The 24,187-nt window shown below is 66.1% G+C and overlaps 1 protein-coding gene across 2 annotated transcripts in view; it reads left to right on the top strand.

Moving 5' to 3' along the window:
- The window catches only part of KIF26A (kinesin family member 26A), a 42,246-nt gene that overhangs the window by 15,938 nt on the left and 2,121 nt on the right, over positions 1 to 24,187 (top strand). For both annotated transcript variants that reach the window (XM_066273350.1, XM_066273351.1), the window contains exons 4-12: positions 6,382 to 6,572; positions 14,017 to 14,206; positions 17,812 to 18,024; positions 18,499 to 18,592; positions 18,902 to 19,164; positions 19,259 to 19,442; positions 19,537 to 19,699; positions 19,997 to 20,159; positions 20,743 to 23,506. In XM_066273350.1, coding sequence (XP_066129447.1) covers positions 6,382 to 6,572; positions 14,017 to 14,206; positions 17,812 to 18,024; positions 18,499 to 18,592; positions 18,902 to 19,164; positions 19,259 to 19,442; positions 19,537 to 19,699; positions 19,997 to 20,159; positions 20,743 to 23,506 — 4,225 coding nt within the window. The remainder of the gene's footprint in view (positions 1 to 6,381; positions 6,573 to 14,016; positions 14,207 to 17,811; positions 18,025 to 18,498; positions 18,593 to 18,901; positions 19,165 to 19,258; positions 19,443 to 19,536; positions 19,700 to 19,996; positions 20,160 to 20,742; positions 23,507 to 24,187) is intronic.

The raw sequence follows: 24,187 nt of genomic DNA, 5'->3' as shown, positions 1-24,187 counted from the left end.
CTAGTGAGTGCTGCAGGCACCACTGACCTGGGTGTCCTGGGCAGGGGGCTCTGAGCCGGCGTCCGCCCTGCAGTCCGACAAAGCTCTGGAGCAGGGGGCTGGGGGTCCGGCCGCTTTCCATCGGCCACAGATTTTTGCTGGTGGGGAGTCTCTCCCAAGTATCCTGTGTATCCCTCCAGTTTTCTGTATAGAAGAAGGGGTGTCAGGAGGAGAGGGTGGGCTGTTGGATTGGGGTTTCCTCGGGCACTGGGAGGAGTTCGTTTGGGGCTGGGGCCGGGGGCTATCTCAGGAGGGCCTTTTCCCAGAGGGCGTCTGGCCACCCTACCTGAGTCTGGCTCAATGTGGGGGGGACCTTCTCCTAGGGTAGCGGGCCTTCAGATGCAGCCATCTGCCTGGTTGAGGACTGGGAGGGGGAATCCAGCCATGTCCAGGGTAGGAGTCCGCCAAGCAGAGGGAACGGTCAGTGTGGGGCCTGGAGCTGTGAAGCATTAGGCCTTATCAGGAGCTAGGGCTTTGTGTGTGGGAGGCGTTGATGTGGGGGCGTGGACCGGACCAGGAGGTGATGCTGCACAGGTGTGTGTAGGTACACGGAGAAGCCCCCACCTCCTGCATGTCACCCAACCCCATGAAGCCCCAGGGGACAGAGAGATCGGTGGGTGGCAGTGAAGGCGTTTCTGCTTGTATGCTTCTTAGGCACTACCCAGCCAGCTGCACGGGCTTGCCCAACAAGTATCTGGGAAGTCAAGTGACAGAAGTCTGCCACAGTCTCTGCGCCCGGTGGGAGCTCAGTGCAGCCCCTGGCTGCTGGGACAGGGTCCTGTAAGATCTCAGTGGGAGACAAACTCTTGGCCTGCCCCTCCACTCCGGGCTCACTGGCCCCTCTGAGGTCAGTGGGGTGGGGCTGGATGTCGCCACTTCCAGCATGGCCTTGGCTGAGATCTTGCCCTTGCTAGGCAACAGACCCCATGACTTGCTGCTCTCTCTGGGGCCTCCTGGCCGCTCGGTGGCTTGGGGCTGGGCTTGAGAGAGCTCTGGGGAAGAACTCTGGACCCGAATTAGTCTCCGTTTGATGTGACGACGCATCACACCATGGGCCTGGCCTAACGGCTTCCTACTCGTCCCCTTATTATCCCTGAGATGAGGCCAAGAAGGGGGATGGCCACCCCCTTACAGCGACCCTGGTGCTTCCTGGCCTGAGAGCTGGTTGCTCCAGAGGAATGTGCAGGGGCACAGCCCCGAGGTGGGGAAGCAAGCTGGACAGCTTCCTGGAGGAGGTGGCATTGATCTGGGCCCAGAGGAAAGTGTCAGAGACGGCAGGCCCAGTGCAAGGTGTGGTGGGGACAGCAGCCGCCACTGGAAGCAGGCCAAGGGCTCCTCACAGCATGTCTCTGAGGGGCCTCAGCTGCCAGGCGGAAAGGGGTGGCTGTGCTCTGGGGGCGCCCTGAGCGGAGAAGGAATGTGAGCAGAGTGGGGGGCAGGGGGCAGCGAGCTCGGTGCAGTGGAGTCTGCGCCCCGCTAAGGTCACTGGCCTGTTGCCGGTGGTCCTGCCGGTGGCCCAGACACCATAAAACGTGGGCATTTAAGGCTCCCTCTCTGTTTTATGGGCGCATTGATTGCATGCGGGTGTGTGGGAATGGATTTATAATTAGACAACAGGGCTGGAGATCAATAGGGAGATTATTAGAACCATAAATAGAACTTGAGGACTCAGGTGAGGTAATTTCCCCGGAACCGGGGCATTGATCATTAGCGGTGGCCCTGGAATGTTAAAATGCTGCGTGTTAGGTTGTAGAATTAAACACTTCTGGAGGGACGTGCTGTGAATTTCCAACGCCCTCCACCCGGGCACATTGTTTGCAGGCCTACAAGGATCTGGGCCAGCAGGGTGGCCCCCTCTGTAGCCCTCCTGTTCTAGGGCCCGAGAGGCAGGGGCATGGTGGGCAGGACGGGGCAGGGGCCGCTGGAGGAGGATGCCGGCGCCCTGGCCGGAGGGACGGCCTCTGGAAGTGGGACTCAGAGTTGCAGGGGCCCGGAACGTTCTGGGTGCGGCTGGGGGTCACGCTGTGGGCGTGGCCACCTGGAGAGCCCTATGTCTGGGTGGTGAGGCAGCCCTGAGCTGACCACGGCTGTGGTCAAGCCGCAGCCCACTTCCCATGCAGGTGGCACGGGGCTCGGCCCTTTCTGGGCTGTTCGGACCTCCCGAAGGTCAGGCGAGGCTTCCTGGTTGTGAGGCCACCCAGCGGGACAGACCAGCCCTTGCTTTCCAGACTGGAATCAGGTGCCAGTGGGGGCTGGGCTCTGGCCTGTTGCCCACACAGCTGCCCTGAGAGTGCTGGGCAACGGCCATGGGGCTGTCCCACATGCCCTGCCCTGGCCCGCCCCCCTGGGACACGGCTCTGAGCCCCATGCCGACCGACAGAGTGCCGGTCAGACGCTCACAGGACGCTGTGCTCATTTGACAGATGCCACGAGACTGAGGCTTTTGCCTCCTGACCCCACAGTGGGCTTGAGGGAGCATTGGCTGGGGTGGCAGGGGTGGGGCTGAGTGACATGGTGAAAGGTGCTGTTGCCGGGGCCAGGCCAGTGGGGCCTGTGCATATCTTTCTGACTCCTGTGGGAACAGGTCAAGTCCTACCTGGGGTTCCAGGGCTCACAGTCCAGGGAGGACTGGAGCAGAGGGTTTTTGGGTGACCATGGGGGCTGGGCCAGTGGAGGCTTAGCCTGGATGGGGGAGCATGGAGGACTTCCTGGAGGAGGTGCTGCATGCTACTCTGACGTGTAGTGTGGGAGATGGGTCATTTTGGTGGAGGCCTAGGAAGACCTAGGGCTTTCCTTTATCCTCAGAGCTCGGGTGGGTGGCACAGGTTTGGTGGCCTCCTGCCCCCCACGCTAGCCTGCTTGTGGCCCCGCTTCTCTGTGAGCCCTGGTGGGGATGGTGGGGCTGGCTGGAGCTTTGTTTGGGCTCTGGCCTGTCTCTCTGATGGGACCCACTGTGGGCGTGCCTCTCCAGGCCTCAGTTTACCCACCGTGGAGTGGAGGTTGGGCAGGATGGTCACTTCTGTGACAGGGGTAGGGCGAAGCACCTCCAGGGGGTAGGGCACTTCCAGCGAGGGGGCCCGCGGTGACCAGGCGGAGCTTGGAGGGAGCTGCCCGGCCTGCCCCCTGGGGCCCTGGTATCCGGCACGCACCACCAAGCGTTGCCACCCATGCCCCCTGCAGGGTGGAGGCTGTGCCTGCAAGGTGCAGCCGGGCCGCCCCTTAGCCCCTGCCCCCTGCCCTCTCCCGCTCTTGGCACAAAACAGCCCCCAGGGAGGTATTTGTCCTGAGGGGCTGGCACGGGCTGCCTGTCTTGCACCAGAATTTGACCCGTGTGGGCGTCAGGCCTGGAGGGTCCCTGGGAAATGAGTTGGTGTGGTTGTGGTGTTTCCCGAACTGTGTTCCGTGGCACCCCAACCCCCCCCGGAGGCACCCTGCAGAGACCTGTGGGTACGTCCGCGGCGGGAGCCCTGTGCCAGGCAGGCCTCTCTGGGCAGGGCCTCACCCTCTCCTCTTGCTTTTCTTTTGTTGCTGCCCTGGCATCTCCATCACGTTTTCTGTTTGGCCGCCACCCGCCACCTGCCCCCTCCCCCCCATCCCCGTGTTGTGGTCTTCCCTCCTGCCCCCACCCGGCTTCTTTTGGCATGCCCCGCTCGGGCTCTGCTTCTGGCAGGAGGCGGCAGCGGCCGGCCCGGTGGCCGCAGCCGTGTCTTGGCGGCTCGTGGGACCATGGAGCCAAGATGCGTGCGGGACGTCCGAGACAGGTCAGTGTGGGGCTCAGCTGCCCAGGCAAGCTGGGCGGCCTGCACTGTCTCCAGCCGGGGGCAGGAGTGCCCGCGGGAGCCAGTGGGACGGCCGGGGCCCATTGGGGGCGTGGGGACTGTGGAGGGCGGGGTGTGGCCCTCTGCCCCGCTGTCAGGACACCTCATTGAACGCCAGTCGGGCCGGGCCGGGCTGCCTGGTGGGGGTGGCTGGAGCCAGGGCGGGCACCAGGGCCCTGGCCGCGGGCTGCAGGCTGTCACAGTGGGTCTCAGCTCAGCCCTGGCCGCGGGCTGCAGGCTGTTGCCGTGGGTCTCAGCTCAGCCCTGGCCGCGGGCTGCAGGCTGTTGCCGTGGGTCTCAGCTCAGCCCTGGCCGCGGGCTGCAGGCTGTTGCCGTGGGTCTCAGCTCAGCCCTGGCCGCGGGCTGCAGGCTGTTGCCGTGGGTCTCAGCTCAGCCCTGGCCGCGGGCTGCAGGCTGTTGCCGTGGGTCTCAGCTCAGCCCTGGCCGCGGGCTGCAGGCTGTTGCCGTGGGTCTCAGCTCAGCCCTGGCCGCGGGCTGCAGGCTGTTGCCGTGGGTCTCAGCTGGGCTGCAGGCTGTTGCCGTGGGTCTCAGCTCAGCCCTGGCCGCGGGCTGCAGGCTGTTGCCGTGGGTCTCAGCTCAGCCCTGGCCGCGGGCTCCAGGCTGTTGCCGTGGGTCTCAGCTCAGCCCTGGCTGCAGGCTGCAGGCTGTTGCCGTGGGTCTCAGGTCGGCCCAGCTCAGCCTGGAGCAGCATGGGCCCGGTGGGGACACTGATGTGAAGGGACTCCGACATTGCTGCCAGCACCGTCCGTAGGGCCAGGGGCCGAGAGGTTTTGTGGGCAGCACCTGTGTTGAGTGATGAGGCAGGTGCCCAGCTTCTGTTCTCACTGCCCGGGTCGAGGCCTGGCTGACCTCCTTCTGGAAAGTTCTCCATGAGCTGGGCCCCCTCTGCCCCCTCTGGTGTAGGGCCCACCTCCCAGCTGTGGGTTGGGTCTGTCTCTGGTCTGTGTCCCCACCAGGCTGTGTGCTCCCTGAGGACAGGTGTGTGGAACACCTGCTGTGTCCCAGGCAAGGGGCCAGCACCTCTCGGGCATCCTGTTCCCAGTGTGCTCTAGGTGCCCCGAAAGTGGGTAGAATGGGAGAATGAGGGGCTGATGGGTGGAGCATGGCCGCTTCTCTAGGTGGGGAGTACTAGGCAGACTGGGGGAGGCTGAGGAGAGGTCAGAGGGCTCTGGGGCGGGCACAGGGCATGGCCTGGAGTCCCTGCCCTGTCGGCAGAGGCAAGGCAGGTGGTAGGGCGCGGTGTGCGGGCTCAGGGCCCAGCGAGGGCCTGGGCTGCTCCAGGCCTACCCCTCTCTGTTACAACCTTCTCTGTGCCCTGGGGCGTGGCCAGTGCCCTGGGATCCAGGTGGGGTGCTTGGCGTCCATCCAGTCTACGGTTTGGTGGGCTGTCTCTGAACTTCCTTTGCAGACGTGTTTTTTTCTGTGACCCAAGAGGGTTTCGGGAGCTGATGCTGACCACAGGCTGGGTGGGGTGTGACCCTCCACCATGGCGAGGAGCAGCACTGCCCTGAGGCGGCAGGACCTCCTTCCAGAACGTTCCCCCCGGGGGCCCGTGTGTCTTACTCTGCTGATACGCCTGCCTGGCCTCTGGCTCTGTCACTTGGTAGACCCTGAGGATGCAGTTGGCGTGGCCGTTGCCTGGGCTCCGCCCCTCTCAGGGTCCCCCTGGGCCCTTACAGAGGGTATCGCCCGCCCCTGGGGCTGGGCCATGGTGCCCGGGAGCCTGGGAGGCTGGGCTGGGGTGGCCAGGCTGAGGCCTGGGGTGCCGGGCTGGACGTGTGCCCGTGAGCGTGGTGCATGGCGGCTGGGTCTGCGTGTGCCCGTGAGCGAGGTGCATGGCGGCTGGGTCTGCGTGTGCCCGTGAGCGAGGTGCATGGCGGCTGGGTCTGCGTGTGCCCGTGAGCGTGGTGCATGGCGGCTGGGTCTGCGTGTGCCCGTGAGCGAGGTGCATGGCGGCTGGGTCTGCGTGTGCCCGTGAGCGTGGTGCATGGCGGCTGGGTCTGCGTGTGCCCGTGAGCGAGGTGCATGGCGGCTGGGTCTGCAGGTTGCCGGCGCCGTCCCCGGAGCACGTAATCCCATTTGTGCTTCATTACGTGGCTGTCCCCGCTCTGGGATTTATTTTAGCTAATTAGTGGCGAGCGCCAGGGTAGTGTTTCAGACACGGGAACGTCATACATTATCATACGCGGGGCAATTAGCGCTGGTGACAAATGTTTATTGTGGTTTCTTCTCTAATTATGCCTCTGGGCGCTCCCAGATGGACAGCCCAGGGGTGAGGGGTACAGGGTCCCTGTCCATCTGTCCTGACCACCGAGGCCATTGCATTTCTGGGACCTGGTGGAGGAGAGGCCTCCGAGGGGCATCTCCCTTCCTCCGGGGCAGAGCAGCACCCCGCGCGGCGAGCTGGCAGGGCCCTGCGTGTGGGGCCGAGCTCAGCTCTGGGTGGGCAGGCGCTGGGCAGCGGGCGCCCGTCCCTTCATGACTCCCTTCTTCCCTTCTGCAGGCAGAGGCAGCGGTGGCCGCGGTGGCAGTGGCAGACACGGTCCGAGACGGCCCGCCCGCCGTGGGCCCTGACAGTGGACCAAAGGTGTGGGGCCGTGGTGGGGCCTGCACGACAACCCTGGTCTCCTCAGCCCCCGGCCCCCCGGCTAGGGGCTCCACGGGCCCGTCAGCTGCAGCCTCGTTCTTTGTCAGGTATGTCCTCCTGAGCCTTTGTGTGGGGCTTGGGCCTGGCTTGGGGCCACATGGACAAGAAAATTTGGGGTGGGGAGGACCTCGGCTCCCGTGCCCTGCCAGCCTCTGCATCCCGTTGACGGGAGGATCTGGCAGAGGCCTCGCATCCCAAGAATAGGATGCAGCCAAGAGACCGGGTTCGAACCTTGTCTCTGTCCCTTCTAAGCTGTGCAACCTTGGGCAAGTGACCTAACCTCTCTGTGTCTCGGCCTCCTCACCCATCAGAAGGCGCTTTCTTCAGAACTGCTGTGAGGTGCAGGGAGCTGATGTCTGTGCAGCCCTGAGAACGGGCCAGCCAGCGTCTAGAGGCTCACCACCAGGTGTCCTGGGGCCTGTCCCGGGCCAGCGTGGCCAAGGCCACCGAGGGAGGCTGACACAGGCTCAGGGCAGTTCGCCTGCAGTCGGGGCATGGGGGCTGAGGGTGGGCGATGGGCCAGGGCCCAAGGGAGCTTCTCTGGGCGATGGAGGAGGTTGGATGAACTGAGGAGGGTCCTGGAGGGTGGGCTTCACTCAGACCCCGCCGTGCCCCCCCCCCCCCCCCGCAGTTAGCTGTGCTGACCGTGGTCAGTTCCAGCTCCACAGTCAGCCAGGAGCCGGTGGGTCCCTGTCCTTGTCCCAGGCCCAGGCTCTGCTGTGTGGGATGCTGGATCCCACGCTTTCCTCTTTGCGTCCCCAGGGTCTGGCTGTGCCCCACAGGCACCGGGCCCTTGCGATGTCAGCTGGGGAGGCCTGTTGGGCGCTGAGGTTACGGGGGTGGAAGAAGCAGTGTGGGGAGCAGCGGGGCCGGCTCCCGTAATGAGCCGTGACGTCAGGCCCTGCTGTGGGTCAGTGCCCCACTAGCGGCCCATGGCGCCGGTGAGCTTGGCTATGCATCGTGCACGGTGGCAGGACTGGTGCCTTTCCAGAGATCCGATGGACCTGACCGGGGGTGGCGGGAAGGTGTGTGACGGGGCGTTGTTGGGGAGCGGGGCTGGCGAGCAAGTGGCTGTGTCCCAGCCAGGTACCAGGGTGCTGAGATTTGGCTGGTATTCTCTGGCAGCGGGGTGGGTGGAGGGCCTGCCCAGGTGGCTCTGGTGCCCCCTGTAGGGGATGGGAGGGGCAGACCCAGCAACTGAGAACGCCCCTCGCTGTTAGTCTCTGCCCTGGCTAGGGGCAGCGGCCACAGTCCTTCAAGCCTCTGTTGCTGACGAGTCCACTCCGGAGACCCTCTGAAAGGGAAGCCGCACGGCCCCAGCGGTCCCAGGCTCTGGGGCCACACTGGCTCATCAGCGACCCTGCGGCCCCCAAAGCGAGCACACTGCCTTTTGTCTGGAGCCTGGCAAGGCTGCTCCTGACCTTGGGAAGTTGCCATAGAAACAGGCACCCGAGTTGGAACGGCAAGGCAGGGTTTCTGGGGACCCGCGGGGAAGGCTGCCCGGTGCCATTACTTCCAGCCTGATGGACGCTCCTCAGCCCAACAGCTTTTCGTAGGGTTGTGGGCCCAGTGTGGAGGTGCGTCCTGGCCAGGCACACTGTCCCCAGCGCCTTCCTGACTTGGGCCCAAGACCAGCTCTCCGGGGCTGCAGCTCCCTTCGTCGTTAGGTGAAGCGGGTGCTTCTCAGCGGTCCACCCTCCCTTGTTCTATGGGAGCTGTGGCTTAGAGGGAAGGGGCTTGTTCAGGTCCCTAGGAGACGAGGGGCTGGCAGACTTTGCCCCCGGGGTGCCTGAAGAACCACCTGAGCTAGGCACTGTGCTCCCGGGGACTGGAGGGGCAGTGCTGACCCAGCCCATGCTCTGCCTCCTGTAAGTTTCTGACTAGACAGCATGGAGTCTTTGCAGGGAATGCTCTGCACCAGGAGATGGGCTTTGAGGGTTGAGTAGGAGTCTGCTGTTTGCTGAGAGGAGGCAGAATGGTCTGCGGTTAGGAGTTTGGGTTCTCCCTTGGTCCCCGGCATTCTCCACGGGTCCTCTGCAGGACCTCTGAGCTGCCCGCCTCCACGCGGGGAGGCTGAGGCGCACGCGGGGAGGCTGAGGCGCACGCGGGGAGGCTGAGGTGCACACGGGGAGGCTGAGGTGAGGAGTGTTGCATGGCACAGGTCCTCTGCAGGACCTCTGAGCTGCCCACCTCCAACACAGGGAGGCTGAGGCGCACGTGGGGAGGCTGAGGTGAGGAGTGTCCATGGCACGGGTCCTCTGCGGGACCTCTGAGCTGCCCGCCTCCACGTGGGGAGGCTGAGGTGAGGGGTGTTGCATGGCACGGGTCCTCTCCGGGACCTCTGAGCTGTCCGCCTCTACGCGGGGAGGCTGAGGTGAGGAGTGTTCCATGGCACGGGTCCTCTGCGGGACCTCTGAGCTGCCCGCCTCCACGCGGGGAGGCTGAGGTGAGGGGTGTTGCATGGCACGGGTCGTCTCCGGGACCTCTGAGCTGTCCGCCTCTACGCGGGGAGGCTGAGGTGAGGAGTGTTGCATGGCACGGGTCCTCTCTGGGACCTCTGAGCTGTCCACCTCTACGCGGGGAGGCTGAGGCGTGTGCGGGGAGGCTGAGGCGCACGCGGGGAGGCTGAGGCGCACGTGGGGAGGCTGAGGTGAGGAGTGTCCATGGCACGGGTCCTCTGCGGGACCTCTGAGCTGCCTGCCTCCACGCGGGAGGCTGAGGTGAGGGGTGTTGCATGGCACGGGCCCTCTGCGGGACCTCTGAGCTGCCCGCCTCCACGCGGGGAGGCTGAGGTGAGGAGTGTTGCATGGCACAGGCCCTCTGCGGGACCTCTGAGCTGCTGCCTCCACGCGGGGAGGCTGAGGTGAGGGGTGTTGCATGGCACGGGCCCTCTGCGGGACCTCTGAGCTGCTGCCTCCACGCGGGGAGGCTGAGGTGAGGAGTGTTCCATGGCACGGGTCCTCTGCGGGACCTCTGAGCTGCCCGCCTCCACACGGGGAGGCTGAGGTGAGGGGTGTTGCATGGTACGGGTCCTCTGAGCTGTCCGCCTCTACGCGGGGAGGCTGAGGTGAGGAGTGTTGCATGGCACGGGTCCTCTCTGGGACCTCTGAGCTGTCCACCTCTACGCGGGGAGGCTGAGGCGCGTGCGGGGAGGCTGAGGTGAGGGGTGTTGCATGGCACGGGCCCTCTGCGGGACCTCTGAGCTGCTGCCTCCACGCGGGGAGGCTGAGGTGAGGGGTGTTGCATGGCACGGGCCCTCTGCGGGACCTCTGAGCTGCTGCCTCCACGCGGGGAGGCTGAGGTGAGGAGTGTTCCATGGCACGGGTCCTCTGCGGGACCTCTGAGCTGCCCGCCTCCACGCGGGGAGGCTGAGGTGAGGGGTGTTGCATGGCACGGGTCCTCTGCGGGACCTCTGAGCTGTCCGCCTCTACGCGGGGAGGCTGAGGTGAGGAGTGTTGCATGGCACGGGTCCTCTCTGGGACCTCTGAGCTGTCCACCTCTACGCGGGGAGGCTGAGGCGCGTGCGGGGAGGCTGAGGTGAGGGGTGTTGCATGGCACGGGCCCTCTGCGGGACCTCTGAGCTGCTGCCTCCACGCGGGAGGCTGAGGTGAGGGGTGTTGCATGGCACGGGCCCTCTGCGGGACCTCTGAGCTGCCCGCCTCCATGCGGGGAGGCTGAGGTGAGGGGTGTTGCATGGGCACCCCGAGACCCAGGGTTTCATCAGCACCTGGGGGGCGCAGAGCCCAGGAGTGAGGCCCGGTGCCCTGCACTCCTCGGCTGGGCCTGGGCATAGCGCCGCAGCTGTAACCGAGCGCTCAGTGTGCCGGCCCCCGCCAGAGTCCCGGAGAGGCTGGGCCTCGTGGGCCAGGCAACCATAATTACATTTTCTCGGGCGGCTCTGGTGACCTTGACTCCCTCTCCTGCCTGCAATGTCCCTGTCCTTCCTGCCTGTGCAGACTTCCTCCCAGATGCCTCCATTAGCGCGCCACCCCTCCCCCGCGCCTTCTGGGCTTTTCTAGGGGCACCTCCCTGAGTCTAGATGCCTCAGCAGGTGTGGGGGAGGCGGATGCTTGCACAGGTCCCCCCCCCCCCCCGTGTCTGCCTGGATGCACAGCCCCTGCACCAGTAGGCGTGACGCCCAGCGGGGTCCAGAACCAGAGTGGGTGCCGCCCAGGGGCACGCGGGCAGCTCTCGCTGGGCACCCACGGGAGGGCTCTGCGGAGAGGTGCCCCTCACCCACAGGGTGGGGCTGAGGAGGCCTCACAGCCTCTGGGTGACGTGGAAAGAGCCAGCCATGGCAAGGGCCAGGGGTCAGGGTGCTGGGACCTTGGTCCCTGGCTTCAGGGGTCTAGGGCCCCATAGCAGCCCGTACCCCTTGGGTTCCCGATGGGCAGATCCTAAAGCTTTCAGGGCCTGTGAGTGGCGGCTCCCGGAGTGGACGCAGACAGGTGGGTGCATTGGGCGTGGTCAGGTCTGCCAGCCTCATTGCCACCCAGTTAGGAAGCCCTAAGTGGCTGTAAAGGACCCGCACACGTCTGAGCAGGCCTATGTCTCCGCGGGTAACTGAGGGCCTTGCCCTCAAGGCTGGCTGCCTCTGAATTACCTTCTCATTTGGGAGAGGCCACTTGTCTCTGTGAAAAGGCAAAACAGTCCTCTTTCTGTTTACACATTTACATGAATCAATGTCCTGGGCTGGTGAGCCCAGGAAAGGCCTCTGGGATTGGAGTGAGGGGCTGGTGGGTGTTCCAGGAGCCCACCTATGCACTCACTCACTCATGGCCATGTCCTAAACTTCCCCTGTGTCCCGGGAATGGCTTGACAGACCCCTGTCCTCCAGAGCCCCTGCCTAGGGGTGGTGGTGGGGGACACAGCCCTGTAAACCGAAGGCTCAAGATGGGCGGGGTGGTGGTGGTGCTCCTATAGTAGCAGGAGTCACATGGTCTGGGAAAGCCCAGCATCAGGGCAGGCTTCTTGGAGGAGGTGTCCTCGGAGGATGAGGAGGGTTCTGTATGCAGCCAAGTTCCTGTTTTTCCAAGTCTTCCTTTCAGAGATGAACCAAACTTGCCCATACTCCCCCTGCATGTCTCCTCCCAGCATGCCTCTCCCTGGCAGGTCCCGCCGTGGGGTCCCCACCCCCCAGCTGTGCAGCAGTCATGCGTGGTCCCATGAGGGACACTGTTCGTTCTCGCAGTCTCATCGCAACCCCCCATCTTCACCCCTGCTGCTCAGAAACCAGGCGTGCCCCCCAGAGGCTGGGGCCCGGAGGGCAGAGCGGGCCTGACCCAACCAGCGCCCCCCCCTCCCCACAGGCCCCCCCAGGTCGTGCCAGCTGAAGTGCACTCGCCCAGTGGCTGACGGGCTTGTCCCAGTTTACGAGGGCCTGGATTTCATCAAAGGAGAGCTGCCCGTCCTGGGGCCTCATTAATGTAGTGACGCGCCTTGAGTCACACCCGCGAAGCAGGGGCCCGGGGCCAAGTGGGGGCTGCAGCTCCCCAGTTCCCAGGCTCTCAGGCTCGGCCGGGGCCAGGCCCTTGGCCGGTGCCGGGCCAGGGTCTGGAGGAGAGGGCACCTTGAGTTAGGTCAGACACGGGGCGGAGGTGCTTGGCCAATAACATTCCAGACTCCTGGGGCTGGCAGGGCCTCAGAGGACGGAACCTCGCGCGTCTGTGCAGGCGGGACCTGGGTGTGTCAGGTGGGGAAGGATGTCTGCCGTGCTCCACGGCTGGGCCCGAGGGTGGCCGGGGTGGGGCTGAGGCCTGTGCTGCCCACTCCTGGCCCCTGAGAGGGTCACAGAGGGTGCCGAGCCCTCTGTGGCCTCACGTGTGCCCACAGGGCACAGCCCTGCCCTCTGGTCTTGGCCTCTGCAGACGAGAGGCTCCAAACAGTGTCACTTGGCCTTCTCTGTCCCCTGAGGCTTAGGGGTATGGGTATAGGATGCTCTGTCCCCCCACCCCCAGACACACAGGCTCGGGTCCCTAGCTGACCCTGTCCAACCTTGGGGGGGGCAGGAGCCAGCTTTGGGGTTGGGGGCACTCCTCCACCATGGCAGTTTGCTGAACTGTCCTCTCAGCCTGGAGGCTGAGTCAATGGCTTTCAGCTCAGGCTGTTGCCCGACGGGCCCCGTGTGCTGCCTTGCCCCCCAAGCACGGGGCGGGCACCACGGCCGTGTTCATGGAGTGCCGTGGGTCTCCCTGACCTTTGAGGGCCAAGGCCAGGTCCAGGCCCTGCGTCCCTTCCGCAGCCTGCCCCGCCCCGTCCAGCCTGGTGGGGGAGGGCCTCCCTGTGCACCTGCAAGCTCCTTCCTCTCTGGTGTCCTGCTGGGGCAGTGCCAGGCTGGTGGGGCGGGGCTGCCTGCTGGACACTGGTGTCCTCCACGTTGGACTACAGCCCCCCCCCCCCCCCCGTGGTTGGCGGGATGCTGCAGAGAGACCCAGGTGGGTGGGGCTGTGCGTTGGGTGGGGCAGGGTGTGCCCATGAGCTGAAACTCCTAGGCTAGGCCTGGACTTCCTGTCCCCCCCATCGTCACTGCAGTGAGGCTGTGGCCCCTGTCCTGACTCTCACCCTGTGCCCAGGTGATGCTGAGAGCCCCTGTTCTGCCCCTGACCTGTGGGTGGTCTTCGGGCAGAGGGGGACGAGGGCAATGCAGGGAGACAAGGGCCTTTTTTGTGTGGAGTCTCAGATGGGACTTGGGTTACTATCTGTTTGTGTCGGAACGCACCCCACTTTGTCTGGGCCCCACCTGGGTGCTTATGAGACTCAGCTGGAAGCCATGGGCTCAGGATCCTGGGACGCCCCCCCCCCACTCCTGCCCAGCCCCCGCCCAGCTAGGGATCCGCCATGAGTCATAGATTACTTTTATTTTCGATGATGACACCTCACTAGGACGAAAGTCATCCCTGGGGTCTCTTAACAGACAAGTCCTGTTAAAGATGAGAGGAGTCAAGCGAAACACCAGCTGTGGATCCGTCTCCCAGAGCAGGCGGCTGGCGAGGGGCCACACTGTCGCCTGCGGGTCAGGCTCCTCCACGGCCCTGGCGGGAGGACAAGACGGGCTGAGCCGAGCCGTCCCCCCTCCAGCCCTTCCGTGGGGGCGGGGGGCTCCCCTGGGTGGACGGTGCCTTGAATATCAGCTTGTGGGGGTCACACGCAAGGGCCTCTGGCAGCACATCAGGCCCGTGGGAGAGATGGGGAAACAGGCACGGAGAGACCGTCACCCAGCCTGTGAGTGGCTGGTGCGTCCTGCTCCCCATGGCTGCTGCAGGGCTGGGGACACAGGGCAGGCAGAGGGCAGGTGTGGTAGGTACCTGGGCTCCCGGGCTCCCGGGTCTGCCTGCCCGTCACCTGGCCAGGCCTGCACCGGCCTGAGCTGCTGGGGATAGACTCGGCAGCCCCAGCCCTGGGGTGCCAACTGGGGCCCTGCAGCTGCATTCAGGGCAAGACTGGTGACAGGGATGCTCCTGAACCCCCAACTGCCTGCCCCCCCTCCCCCAGGGCCGCCCAGAAGCTCAGCCTGGCCTCCAAGCGCAAGAAGCCCCACCCACCGCCGGCGCCCGCGGCCCGAGGCACTTCCGTCTACCCCACGGACTTCAGCGGGGTCCTGCAGCTGTGGCCGCCCCCTGCACCCCCCTGCCTGCTCAGGGCTGCCTCCAAGGCCAAGGACAACCCCAGTAGTGTCGGAAAGGTAGACCCGGCCCTGATAGGGGGGGTGTTTGAGCAGGTGTGGGGAAGGGGGTGCAGGAGACAGAAGACCCCTGCTTCCTTCCCCTTGGCTGGACAAGGTGGTCAGTTGGGGGGTACAGATGGGGAGACGGAGGCCCAGGCCAACCCTGTTGGCTCAAGGTGGCTGCGGGGACCCTGGGAGATGGGATAGGGTGGAGGAAATGGGCGAGGGCTCCAGCGTCACGTGCTGGTCTCGGTGTGGGGCAGGACAGCCAGGCCTTCCTGGGACTAGGAATTGGGGTCTGACCCCAGGAACCCTTTGGCCTCACCTCTGTTGGCATGCTGCCCCCCGGGTGGGGCCAGGGGCAGGCGTGGGACCCTTGGCTCTCTGTATCCAGGCAGATCCCAGCCACAGCCGGCCACGGGAATAGGGGGAAACTGAGGCCCACAGGGGAGAAGGGCCTTACCCAGTCAGGGAACCGGCCAGCTGGGCCCTGGCCACGCTGGATGTTGTCCTCTGGCTCCGTGGCCTTTTGCTGAGACTGGGCTTCATCCTGGCCCCGCCTGGGTCAGTGGTCACTGCAGTGGAGCCCTGCCCAGGGTGCTGCCTGTGTCGGATCTGCGAGCACACCCAGGCTCGTGGGCACGGTTAGCGAGGAGGGCTCTGTGCCCGTGGAGGGATGGCGTCGGTGACTCGGGAGCTTGCTGGATGGGGATGTCGCTCTGCCTGGGCCAGTGGGAGGACGGTGGGAACTGGAGAGAGTGCACTGGCATTAGGGAGTAGGGAGGGACCTTCAACAAACACCTCTGGGCCTGGCTTTGACCTTGGCCTGGTCACGTGGCCTATCCATAGTATCTAGGCTTCGTCTGTGGCCGAGTGGGTCGAGTGACCGGTGTCTTGGGTGGACAGCCAGAAGGTTGCACACACCCCGTTTACTTGGGGTGCCCGCAGGCCCCCCCCCACTGCCTCCTGGGGCCAGGTTTCCACCAGGGCCCGGTCCTCCCTTCTCTGTGGGTGACTCTCTTCTGTCCCCTTGGTCACCGGTCCGTCCTATCACTGCGCACCCCAGGCCCCTCCCTGCCTCCGTCACAGTCAGAAATGCCTTCTGAGAGGCATTTAATATTGTCACAGAAAAGAAGTTAGATTACGCTCAATTTCTGACATGAACATGCTGCTCGGAATAATCCATCATCTCGCCCTGTTAAAAGAGACATCCTTGTTGTGTGGGTGCTGAGCGCCCCTCCCCCCCCCCGCGCCTGGGCCACCTCTGAGGAGCAGAAAGCCTTTCTTTTTCATGCAAAGTGTTCTTTTTTTTTTTTCTTCTCCTAACCAGCAGCTATTCAGTGGGGCTTTGTACTCTGAACGTTTAGGACAGAGGCAGCCTCGTGCGCTTGTCTTGGAAGACAGGATTCTTGCAGACAATGGCCTGTGCATTTAGCAGGGCCAGGGCGCCCGGGGCAGGCACTGCCCGTGTCCAGTCCCTGCGCACCAGGAGCTCTCTCCTCTGCAGAACCCATTTGGCTCCTGAAGTGGCCGGGGGTTCACGCTGGAAAAAAATTGCCCAACGTGACTGGGCAATGTGCACGCGCGCGTGGGCCGCTTGGCAGCGGCATTTGGAAATGAAATAGTTTTTTTCGGTCGTTGGGGAATAAAAGAATTGATTCCGGGCTAATGGAACCAGGCGCAGGAGTGCGGCAGGAGCCGTAGGAAAGTGCTCCCCGCGCGTCCCCGAGGACTGAGGGTCGAGGACCGGACGCACGCGCCTTCCTGGGCGGGCTTTGCATATCCCTGCGCGCTCAGGGAAGGGGAGGTGGCGCCATTGCGAGCTGCCCCCGGTAAACCAATTTTGTGGGCGTTATGTATCTGTCACTTACTATTAAGTCCGTGAGAAATATTGGCTGTGAGGTGCGCGCGATCTGGCTTACGCTGTCGTGGCGCAGGACCATGGAGGTGACCTCCCCTGAAAGTAGTCTGGTGCCTTTTCCTCGGGCGGCAGGGGGGGTGTTTCCTGGTTTAGGGCGGCTCCTCCCGTGGACCCTTTCTTTTTGCTCCGGACAGGAGGCACTCTCTGGGGGAGGGGGTCTTTCTGGTACAGGTTTGGGGCATCTTGTTTCCCAGCCCCTCCTCCCCTCAGCCTTCTGTTCCCTGGAGGGTGAGGGCTTTTCGGGGCTGGACCAGTGTCCAGGAAGCCGAGTCTTGTGCAAGGTGGACACAGTTTTGTGCATTCTTGTGTTTTGTGGACACAAGAGCGGAGATTGCCTGGTCACCTGCCGGCTGAGCTCAGACCCCTGCCCCTCTGCTCTGTCCTCTCCCTCCTTGGCCCCCACCTGAGGCCTCTCAGTCCCCCCCCCCCTTCCTGGCACAGTAGATAAAGTGTCAGTCAACCTGGAACGCTGAGGTCGCTGGTTTGAAAACCTTGGGCTTGCCTGGTCAAGGCACATATGGGAGTTGATGCTTCCTGCTCCTCCCCCCTTCTCTCTCTCTCTCTCTCTCTCTCTCTCTTCTCTTAACTCGAAAATGAATAAATAAATAAAAATTAAAAAAAAAAGGATTGTCTTCTCAGCAGGGCCACCATTTCCTTCCCTTTGCCCATTGTCAGGCTCTCTGCAGACCAGCATCCTGCCCGTAAGTGGGATTCCGAGTTTCTCTCCTGGGGCATTAGGGCCCAGGCCTGTCCCCGCAGTGGGGCATCTGTTTCCAGCCCTCCTGTGGTGGCAGCTGCACTCAGAGCCCTGAAGAACTCAGGTTCAGGGGCTGGGGGGAAGGAAGGGCCCCCAGGGTAGAGGGCGGGGGGCTGGGTGTGGGGACTGCCCTCCCTCTCAGCCGGCAGTGAGCTGCTCTGGGGCACCGGCCCAGTCCAGGGATGGCCGATCTGGCTGCCTGTCCTCCGGCGTTGGAGGGGCCCAGGGTGTGCTGGGCAGCCCCCCTCCATCGGGTGGGGCCCAAGGAGGGCCCTGCTGGGAGAGGCTTGGGCCAGCATCTTCCTGTGGGGGCGTCTTGGTGCCGGCCTCTGCTGGCCTCGCCCTCTCTCACTGCCCTCAGACTCGGGGTTTGGGGTTTCAGGCAGCTGCTCTCAGGCTGTGCGATGCCGGTGAGGCAGTTGACCTCTCTGAGCACGTTTCCTCCCTCCTCTCGGGGTATGGGGCCTGGTGGGGAGGTGTCAGCATGCAAGTGTTCCACCCTGGAAGCTGGCAGAGCTGAGGGTGCACACGGAGGGTGACTGGCTCTCAAACGGTCTGTACCTCTGGGGTCAGCACCCCCCGGGTGCTGTGTCCAGTCAGCAAGGGGGTGTGGTGAACCCCACATCGAGGGCAGGCGGGATCCCTCTGTGCCGCCCCCGCACTTCCGTCTCTGCCCGCCCTCCCTCTGCTCGGTGGCCTGCCTGCCCTGTGCTGACTTGCCCCACGCTGGCCAGCCTTCCTCTGGGCTCGCGTTCCTTCTGCCCCGCTGACCTCATCCGGGACCCGCTCTGGCCCAGAGCAGGGGCGCGGGCCCCACATTCCTGCGGAGGGATCCGTGCGGAGGCCCGCCGTCCCAGCTCCTGCCTGGGGCTCCGCTGCCCCGTGATGAGCAGCTGGCAGGGTGGGTGGCCGGCTGTTCAGGTGCCTGCTCCTGCCTGCCTCCAGGTAAAGGTCATGCTGCGGGTCTGGCCGGCCGAGGGGGCCCAGCGCTCGGCCGAGTCCACTTCCTTCCTGAAGGTGGATCCGCGGAAGAAGCAGGTGACCCTTTATGACCCGGCTGCGGGGCTCCCGGGCAGCACAGGTCCCCGACGGGCCTCCACCACCGCGGTCCCTAAGATGTTTGCCTTCGATGCCGTCTTCCCCCAGGACTCAGAGCAGGTGAGGGAATGGGTGTGGGCTGAGGGCCTGGGGACAGCTGCCGGCTCAGGGCCCTGAGGTCACACCTGTGCCCCTCTGCGCCCCCCTCGGCCCCTGGGGTGTCTGCACCCGGCGCCTGGCCTGGTTTTCAGGCCGAGGTTCCCCCGGGAAGAGCCCACCTGCTGCGAGAGCCGACCTGGATGTGTGTGTGAGCTCCGGGAATGGTCTGTGCGTCCCCTGCGTGCTGGGCCACGGGCGCTGGAGTTTGTCCTGGCCGTGTCCACGCTGGTAGTGACTTGTGCACGCACACGTGTGCTTGCCTGTTAGCTGCGTGTCTAGTCGGTTCATGCTGCGTGTGCCCTGTCCTGGGGGCACACAGAGATCTGAGTATGCCAGCCTGGCCACCTCGTGAACTGGCTGCCTGCGTGTGACGGGGACAAGTGGACACGTCGGGATGCTGGGAGACAAATGCCCGACTCTCTGTCCCTCCCGCAGGCGGAGGTCTGCTCAGGGACGGTGGCGGATGTGCTCCAGTCTGTGGTCAGTGGGGCTGATGGTTGCATTTTTTCCTTCGGCCACACGAGCCTCGGTGAGGGCCCCTGTCATCCACTGAGTCCCTGAGCCCCGTTTCCGGATGGGGAGGGGGATGTGGGCGTAACCACATGGGCAGTGGGTGGGCACATGGGGCGGGGGGCTCGGGGAGAGGAAGCCAAAACCCTGCAGGCCTGGAAGGTGGGGCCTTGGAGCAGGTCCGAGGAGGCCCTTGGGGTCTCAGTGGCCCCAGGTTGGCTCTGAGGACACTGGGCAGGGTTGGGAGGCGGCTGCCGGGTCAGGTGGGCTCTGACGGGCGGTCACGCGGAGCATGGCCTGGGCCCTGATGCCTCCCGGTGGCCCTCAGGCAAATCGTACACCATGATTGGGAGGGACAGCTCGCCGCAGAGCCTGGGCGTGGTGCCCTGCGCCATCTCCTGGCTCTTCCGGCTCATTGAGGAGCGCAAGGAGAGGACAGGCACCCGCTTCTCCGTCCGCGTCTCCGCCGTGGAGGTGTGCGGCCAGGACCAGGGCCTGCGCGACTTGCTGTCCGAGGCGGCCTCGGGCACCCTCCAGGACACCCCGGCTCCAGGCGTGTACTTGCGGGAGGACCCAGTCTGTGGGGCACAGGTACCCCGCACCTCCGTTCGCTGGTCCTTGTGGGGGGCGGGGGCTGCGTCTGCACCCCAGGCCACTGAGGCTCCGTCTCCCCTGCCTGGCCCAGCTCCAGAACCAGAGCGAGCTGCGGGCGCCCACGGCCGAGAAGGCGGCCTTCTACCTGGACGCGGCTCTTGCTGCCCGCAGCGCCGGCCGGGCCGGAGACCCCAGAGGCGCCCGGGGCGGCTCCCACATGCTGTTCACGCTGCACGTCTACCAGTACCGCGTGGAGAAGTGCGGCCGGGGCGGAAGTAGGTGTCCACTGCGGCTGGCGCCCACAGGCTGGGGCCAGAGGCAGGGCCGCTGCCCAGGGCCATGTCTCACCCGCCTGCCTTGTGGTTCCAGTGTCCGGAGGCCGCAGCCGCCTGCACCTCATCGACCTGGGCAGCTGCGAGGGGGTGCCCAGCAGGGGCGGGGAGGCACCCGGGGGCCCCCTCTGTCTGTCCCTGTCGGCCTTGGGCAGTGTCATCTTGGCCCTGGTCAGCGGAGCCAAGCACGTGCCCTACAGGTGAGCAGTGGGTCCTCAGTGGGCAGTGGCCGGGTAGCCCTTGGGGAACCAGCCTGGAGCAGGTTGGGCAGGTCCAGTGAATTTGGCCTCTGAGCTCTTTAGTTCTGTATTTTCCCGTGCCTGATGGGGGCCTCATGACCCAGGGTTGGGGGGGGGGCCCGGCACCCAGGGGACAGAGGTGAATGGCAGACCAGGTCCCGGTGATGCGGGCACGCCCTGGTCTGGCAACAGCTGCTCCTTCCCTGCCGCCCTGCACCCTGATGGCCAGCTTCGCACTCTGACACTCCCCACCCCCAGGGAGCACAGGCTCACCCTGCTGCTGCGGGAAGCCCTGGCCACTACCAACTGCCACACCACCATGATCGCCCACATCTCGGATGCACCGGCCCGCCACGCCGAGACGCTCAGCACCGCCCAGCTGGCCGCCCGTATCCACCGTCTGCGCAGGAAGAAGGTCAAGGTTGGTTCTCTCCCCCGCCTACCTCTCCCCACCCTCCGAGGGCCCGGGCCTCCTCTGTGCCCTGAGTCATGGGGCTGCCACCTGGCCCTGCCCAGAGGAGGCAGGCAGCCATGTCTGAAGTCACCCTACGTCCCAGCAGAATTGGAGCTACGTGCAGGGGGACTCTGCCTGCCTGGCCTCTGTCGGCCTGGCCCAGGCGTCACTGGGTGGTCAGTGCTGCCTCGTGGGTCCCCATGGCCTCCCACCTCCCATTTCACCGACCAGCAGGGTGGAGTTGGGCTCCCTGGGTCAGAAGGACATGGGTCTGGGTCCTGGATCCAGTTTTGGGCACACGGCCCTGGGCATGCATTCCCGCCTCCCCGTGACTGGTTCTTGCTGTTTTCTTGGAAGTGCGGAGAGGGCTTGGCTGTGCTTGTGCCTGAGCCCATTAGTGCCTCTTCCCACTGCTAGGTGGGAGGGACAGGCTGGTGGCTGGTGCTGACATTCCCTCTCGGAGTGCCGTGTGTGTGTGTGCGTGTGCACGCGTGCCGCAGGGGTACGTGGGCGGGCCCAGTGCTCACACGCAGGCTTGCTCTGCCCCCAGTACGCCTCCAGCTCCTCGGGTGGGGACAGCTCCTGTGAGGAAGGCCACGCCCACCGCCCCCTGGTCCTGCCACCCTTCTACCCGCGCCTGGGGGCCCCAGACCCGAACCGCCTGGCCTCCAGCTCGCCCGGCGATCCCGACTACTCCTCCAGCAGCGAGCAGTCCTGTGACACGGTCATTTATGTGGGACCCGGCGGGGCGGCGCTGTCTGACCGCGAGCTCACGGACAACGAGGGCCCGCCTGACTTCGTGCCCATCATCCCTGCGCTGAGCCGTCGCCGGTTCTCGGGGGGCCCACGGGACGCCGACCACTTCCGCTGCAGCACCTTTGCGGAGCTGCAGGAGCGGCTGGGGGACATCGACGGCAGGGAGGGCCCCTCTGGGGCCCCGGCCAGCCCGGCCCGGGGGGCCAGGAAGCCCGTGCTGCCCGAGGCCGCGGCCCCCAGGATGGCTGTCGGCGCCCCGCTGGCGGCCAGCACACCTCATGGCAGCCCCGGCCCAGACACCCACCGGGGCGCCCCGGAGCCCCCCAAGGCACCCAGGGACCCGAGGGAGGATGGCAGCACCAAACCTGAGCTGCTCGTGCCAGACAGAGGCATGGGGGGCGGAGGCAGGAGGCCACTGCCCAGTCCAGCCCCGCCACCGCCTGGGCAGCTGGAGGCTGTCCGCGTCCCCGATGAGCCCGGAGGCGGGGGCGCTGACAGTGTGGGCCGGACGCCCCCGGCAGGCCTAAGCGGGCAGGGGGGCCCCTCCCGCCCGTCCACTCGGGGCCGCGTGGAGCGGGGCCTGCTGACCACCACGGTGACCCTGCAGCAGCCCGTGGAGCTGAATGGCGAGGACGAGCTGGTGTTTACGGTGGTGGAGGAGCTGTCCCTGGGCGGGCGCCCCGCCAGCCTGGCCAGCTTCAGCAGCGACTGCTCCCTGCAGGCCCTGGCCTCAGGTTCGAGGCCCGTGAGCATCATCAGCAGCATGAACGACGAGTTCGACGCCTGCAGCGCGCCGGCCGCCGGCTCCTCTGCCAGCTCCTGGGACTCATGCTCCTTGCAGGCCCCCCACGCCTCCTGTCCCTGGCTCAGCGACGGCAGCCTTGGGCCGGCACCGAGGCCGGCCTCGCAGGCCAGCCCGGACCCTTTCGGCTCCGACCCACTGGCAGGGCTCGACCTCCTGGGCCCCCCAGTCCCGGACAGCTCCCCGGAGGACCACAGCCTAGGATTCCCAGAGTGCCACAGGCTGGGCAGTCCTGTCCCCATGGCTGCAGCAGCCCCCACCCGGCCTGGCAGGGAGCCCCAGGCCACGTCCCCTCCTGGGGCAGCCCCAGCACAGACCATCCACTCCAGCCTTCCCCGGAAACCCAGGACTACCTCAGCGGCCAGTCACGTGGGCTGCCCCCGCCTGGCCCTGAGCCCGCCTGGCCCCGGAAGCCTGTTTGAGGACCCCTGGCTGCTCCGAGGAGAGGCGTGTGACCCGCTCCAGGCCGGCTCTGCTGGCAGAACGCCCAGCCCGGTCCCAGTGCTGGCTGGTGCCCACAGGGTGGTGGACGGCGGCGAGGCGGCAGCCAGGGCGGCCCACAGACCGGTGGCTGCGGCTCAGATCCCGCCGCTGCGCAGGGGGGCCACCACACTGGGAGTGACCACGCCGGCCACACACTGGGGGAACAGCCCGGCCGAGACAGCGGCCAGCTCGGGCAGCCTGAAGGCCGCCCCCAGCAGCAAGAAGAGCGTGGCTCCCAAGGGGGGCCCGTCCCTGAGGCCCGGCGGGTCTGCGCCCCCAGCCCCTCCTGTGCGCAAGTCCAGCCTGGAGCACAGAACCGGCCCGGCCTCTGCTCCCCTCCCAGCGGGGAGCCTGACCCTGACAGGGGCTGCGGCCCTCCTCCGGGGGGACGAGGAGGCCAGGCTCGGCGGCCGCGCTGACCACTCCGTCTCCAGGGCTACGTCCAGCCTGAAGGTCCGCGCTGGCAAGGCAGAGGCTGCGCACCGTCCCGCTGCCCACGGGTCTCTGGAGCGGGGTGAGGGGCTGGCGCACGGGAGCGGCAAGGCCCGGGATGCTGCTGGCCGGCCTGCTCGGGCTGTGCCCAGGCTGGGTGTGCCACTCACCAGCCCCACGCTCGGGTCCGCTCCTGCCTGTAAGGGCAGCCCCTCCAAGGGTGCGGGAACCCCCAAGTCCCCAGCTGCTGGGGGCAAGGGCCGCAGCCCGGCCGCCAGCGGGTCGAGGGCTCTGGGGGCTTCTGGGAAGCCGCTGGTCCCTGTGGCAGGTCCCAGAGCGGTGCCACGCGCGACTCCCAGCCTTGGGCCCAAGACCAGCCGGGGCACCATCATGGGCACCAAGCAGGCGCTCCGGGCTGCCCACAGCCGCGTGAACGAACTGGCGGCCAGCGGGGCCCCCGGCCGCGCCGGCCCCTCCCAGGGCTCGGCCGACTCGGACAGCGGCAACGACAGCGGCGTGAACGTGGCCGAGGAGCGGCCACCTGCGGGGCCCTCGCTGCCCTCCCCCTACAGCAAGGTGACGGCCCCCCGGCGGCCGCAGCGCTACAGCAGCGGCCACGGCAGCGACAACAGCAGCGTGCTGAGCGGGGAGCTGCCGCCCGCCATGGGCCGCACGGCCCTGTTCTACCACAGCGGTGGCAGCAGCGGCTACGAGAGCATGATGCGTGACAGCGAGGCCACGGGCAGCGCCTCCTCCGCCCCCGACTCCATGAGCGACAGCGGGGCCGCCTCCCCGGGCTCCCGCGCCCGCAGCCTCAAGTCCCCCAAGAAGAGGGCCACAGGTGGGCGTGGGCCTGCCCTCGCCAGGTGGGAAGCTGGGGGTGGGGTGGGATGGGGTGGGCGCTTGGCAGCCGGGCGCCCCGCGTCGGCCCCAGACGGGCACAGCCCGCGACAGTGTCACAGGCACGTGGGGGCTTCTCAGTGTGCTGACGGGCACAGCTCTCTACAGTTAGGAACCCTCCTAGGGTGTGCCCTGCTCTGCCCGAGTGGGCTGGCTGGCAAGGATGGGTCGCGCCAGTCACCCCTCTGAAGGGCATGGGGACCCGGGAGAGGACCTGGGTTCTGGGCCAGTGCCCAGTTGCCTGTAAGTTCCCTACCTCTGTCCCCCGGACCCTTTGTCTCTAGGGACCTGAGTGGGGGATAGGCCCCCATGCTGCGTGTGGTTGGGGGACCCGGTCATTTGCTAATGTGTGGGAGGGGCTGGCATACTTTGGGGGCTGAGCTGAGTTGGACAGCGGCAGGGTGATGGGGGCCTGGGGGGCCTGGCTCAGGAGTCTGTCCCCGGGCAGCAAGAGCCAGGCAGGGTAGTGAGTGATGCACAGCGTGGCCAGTTAGGGGCTGGAGAATACGGGTCTGTGTTCCACAGGGTGGGGGGCCGGGCGTTTCTGGTTTGGGAGCCTGTGCCCCCGTCCCACTCCCTGCAGGACCCCAACCAGGCACTCAGCTGGCTCCAGCCTCCACTC

Source organism: Saccopteryx bilineata, chromosome 4 (assembly GCF_036850765.1).
Source record: "Saccopteryx bilineata isolate mSacBil1 chromosome 4, mSacBil1_pri_phased_curated, whole genome shotgun sequence".
Lineage (NCBI taxonomy): Eukaryota > Metazoa > Chordata > Mammalia > Chiroptera > Emballonuridae > Saccopteryx > Saccopteryx bilineata.
This window is presented reverse-complemented; position numbering and strand designations above follow the sequence as displayed.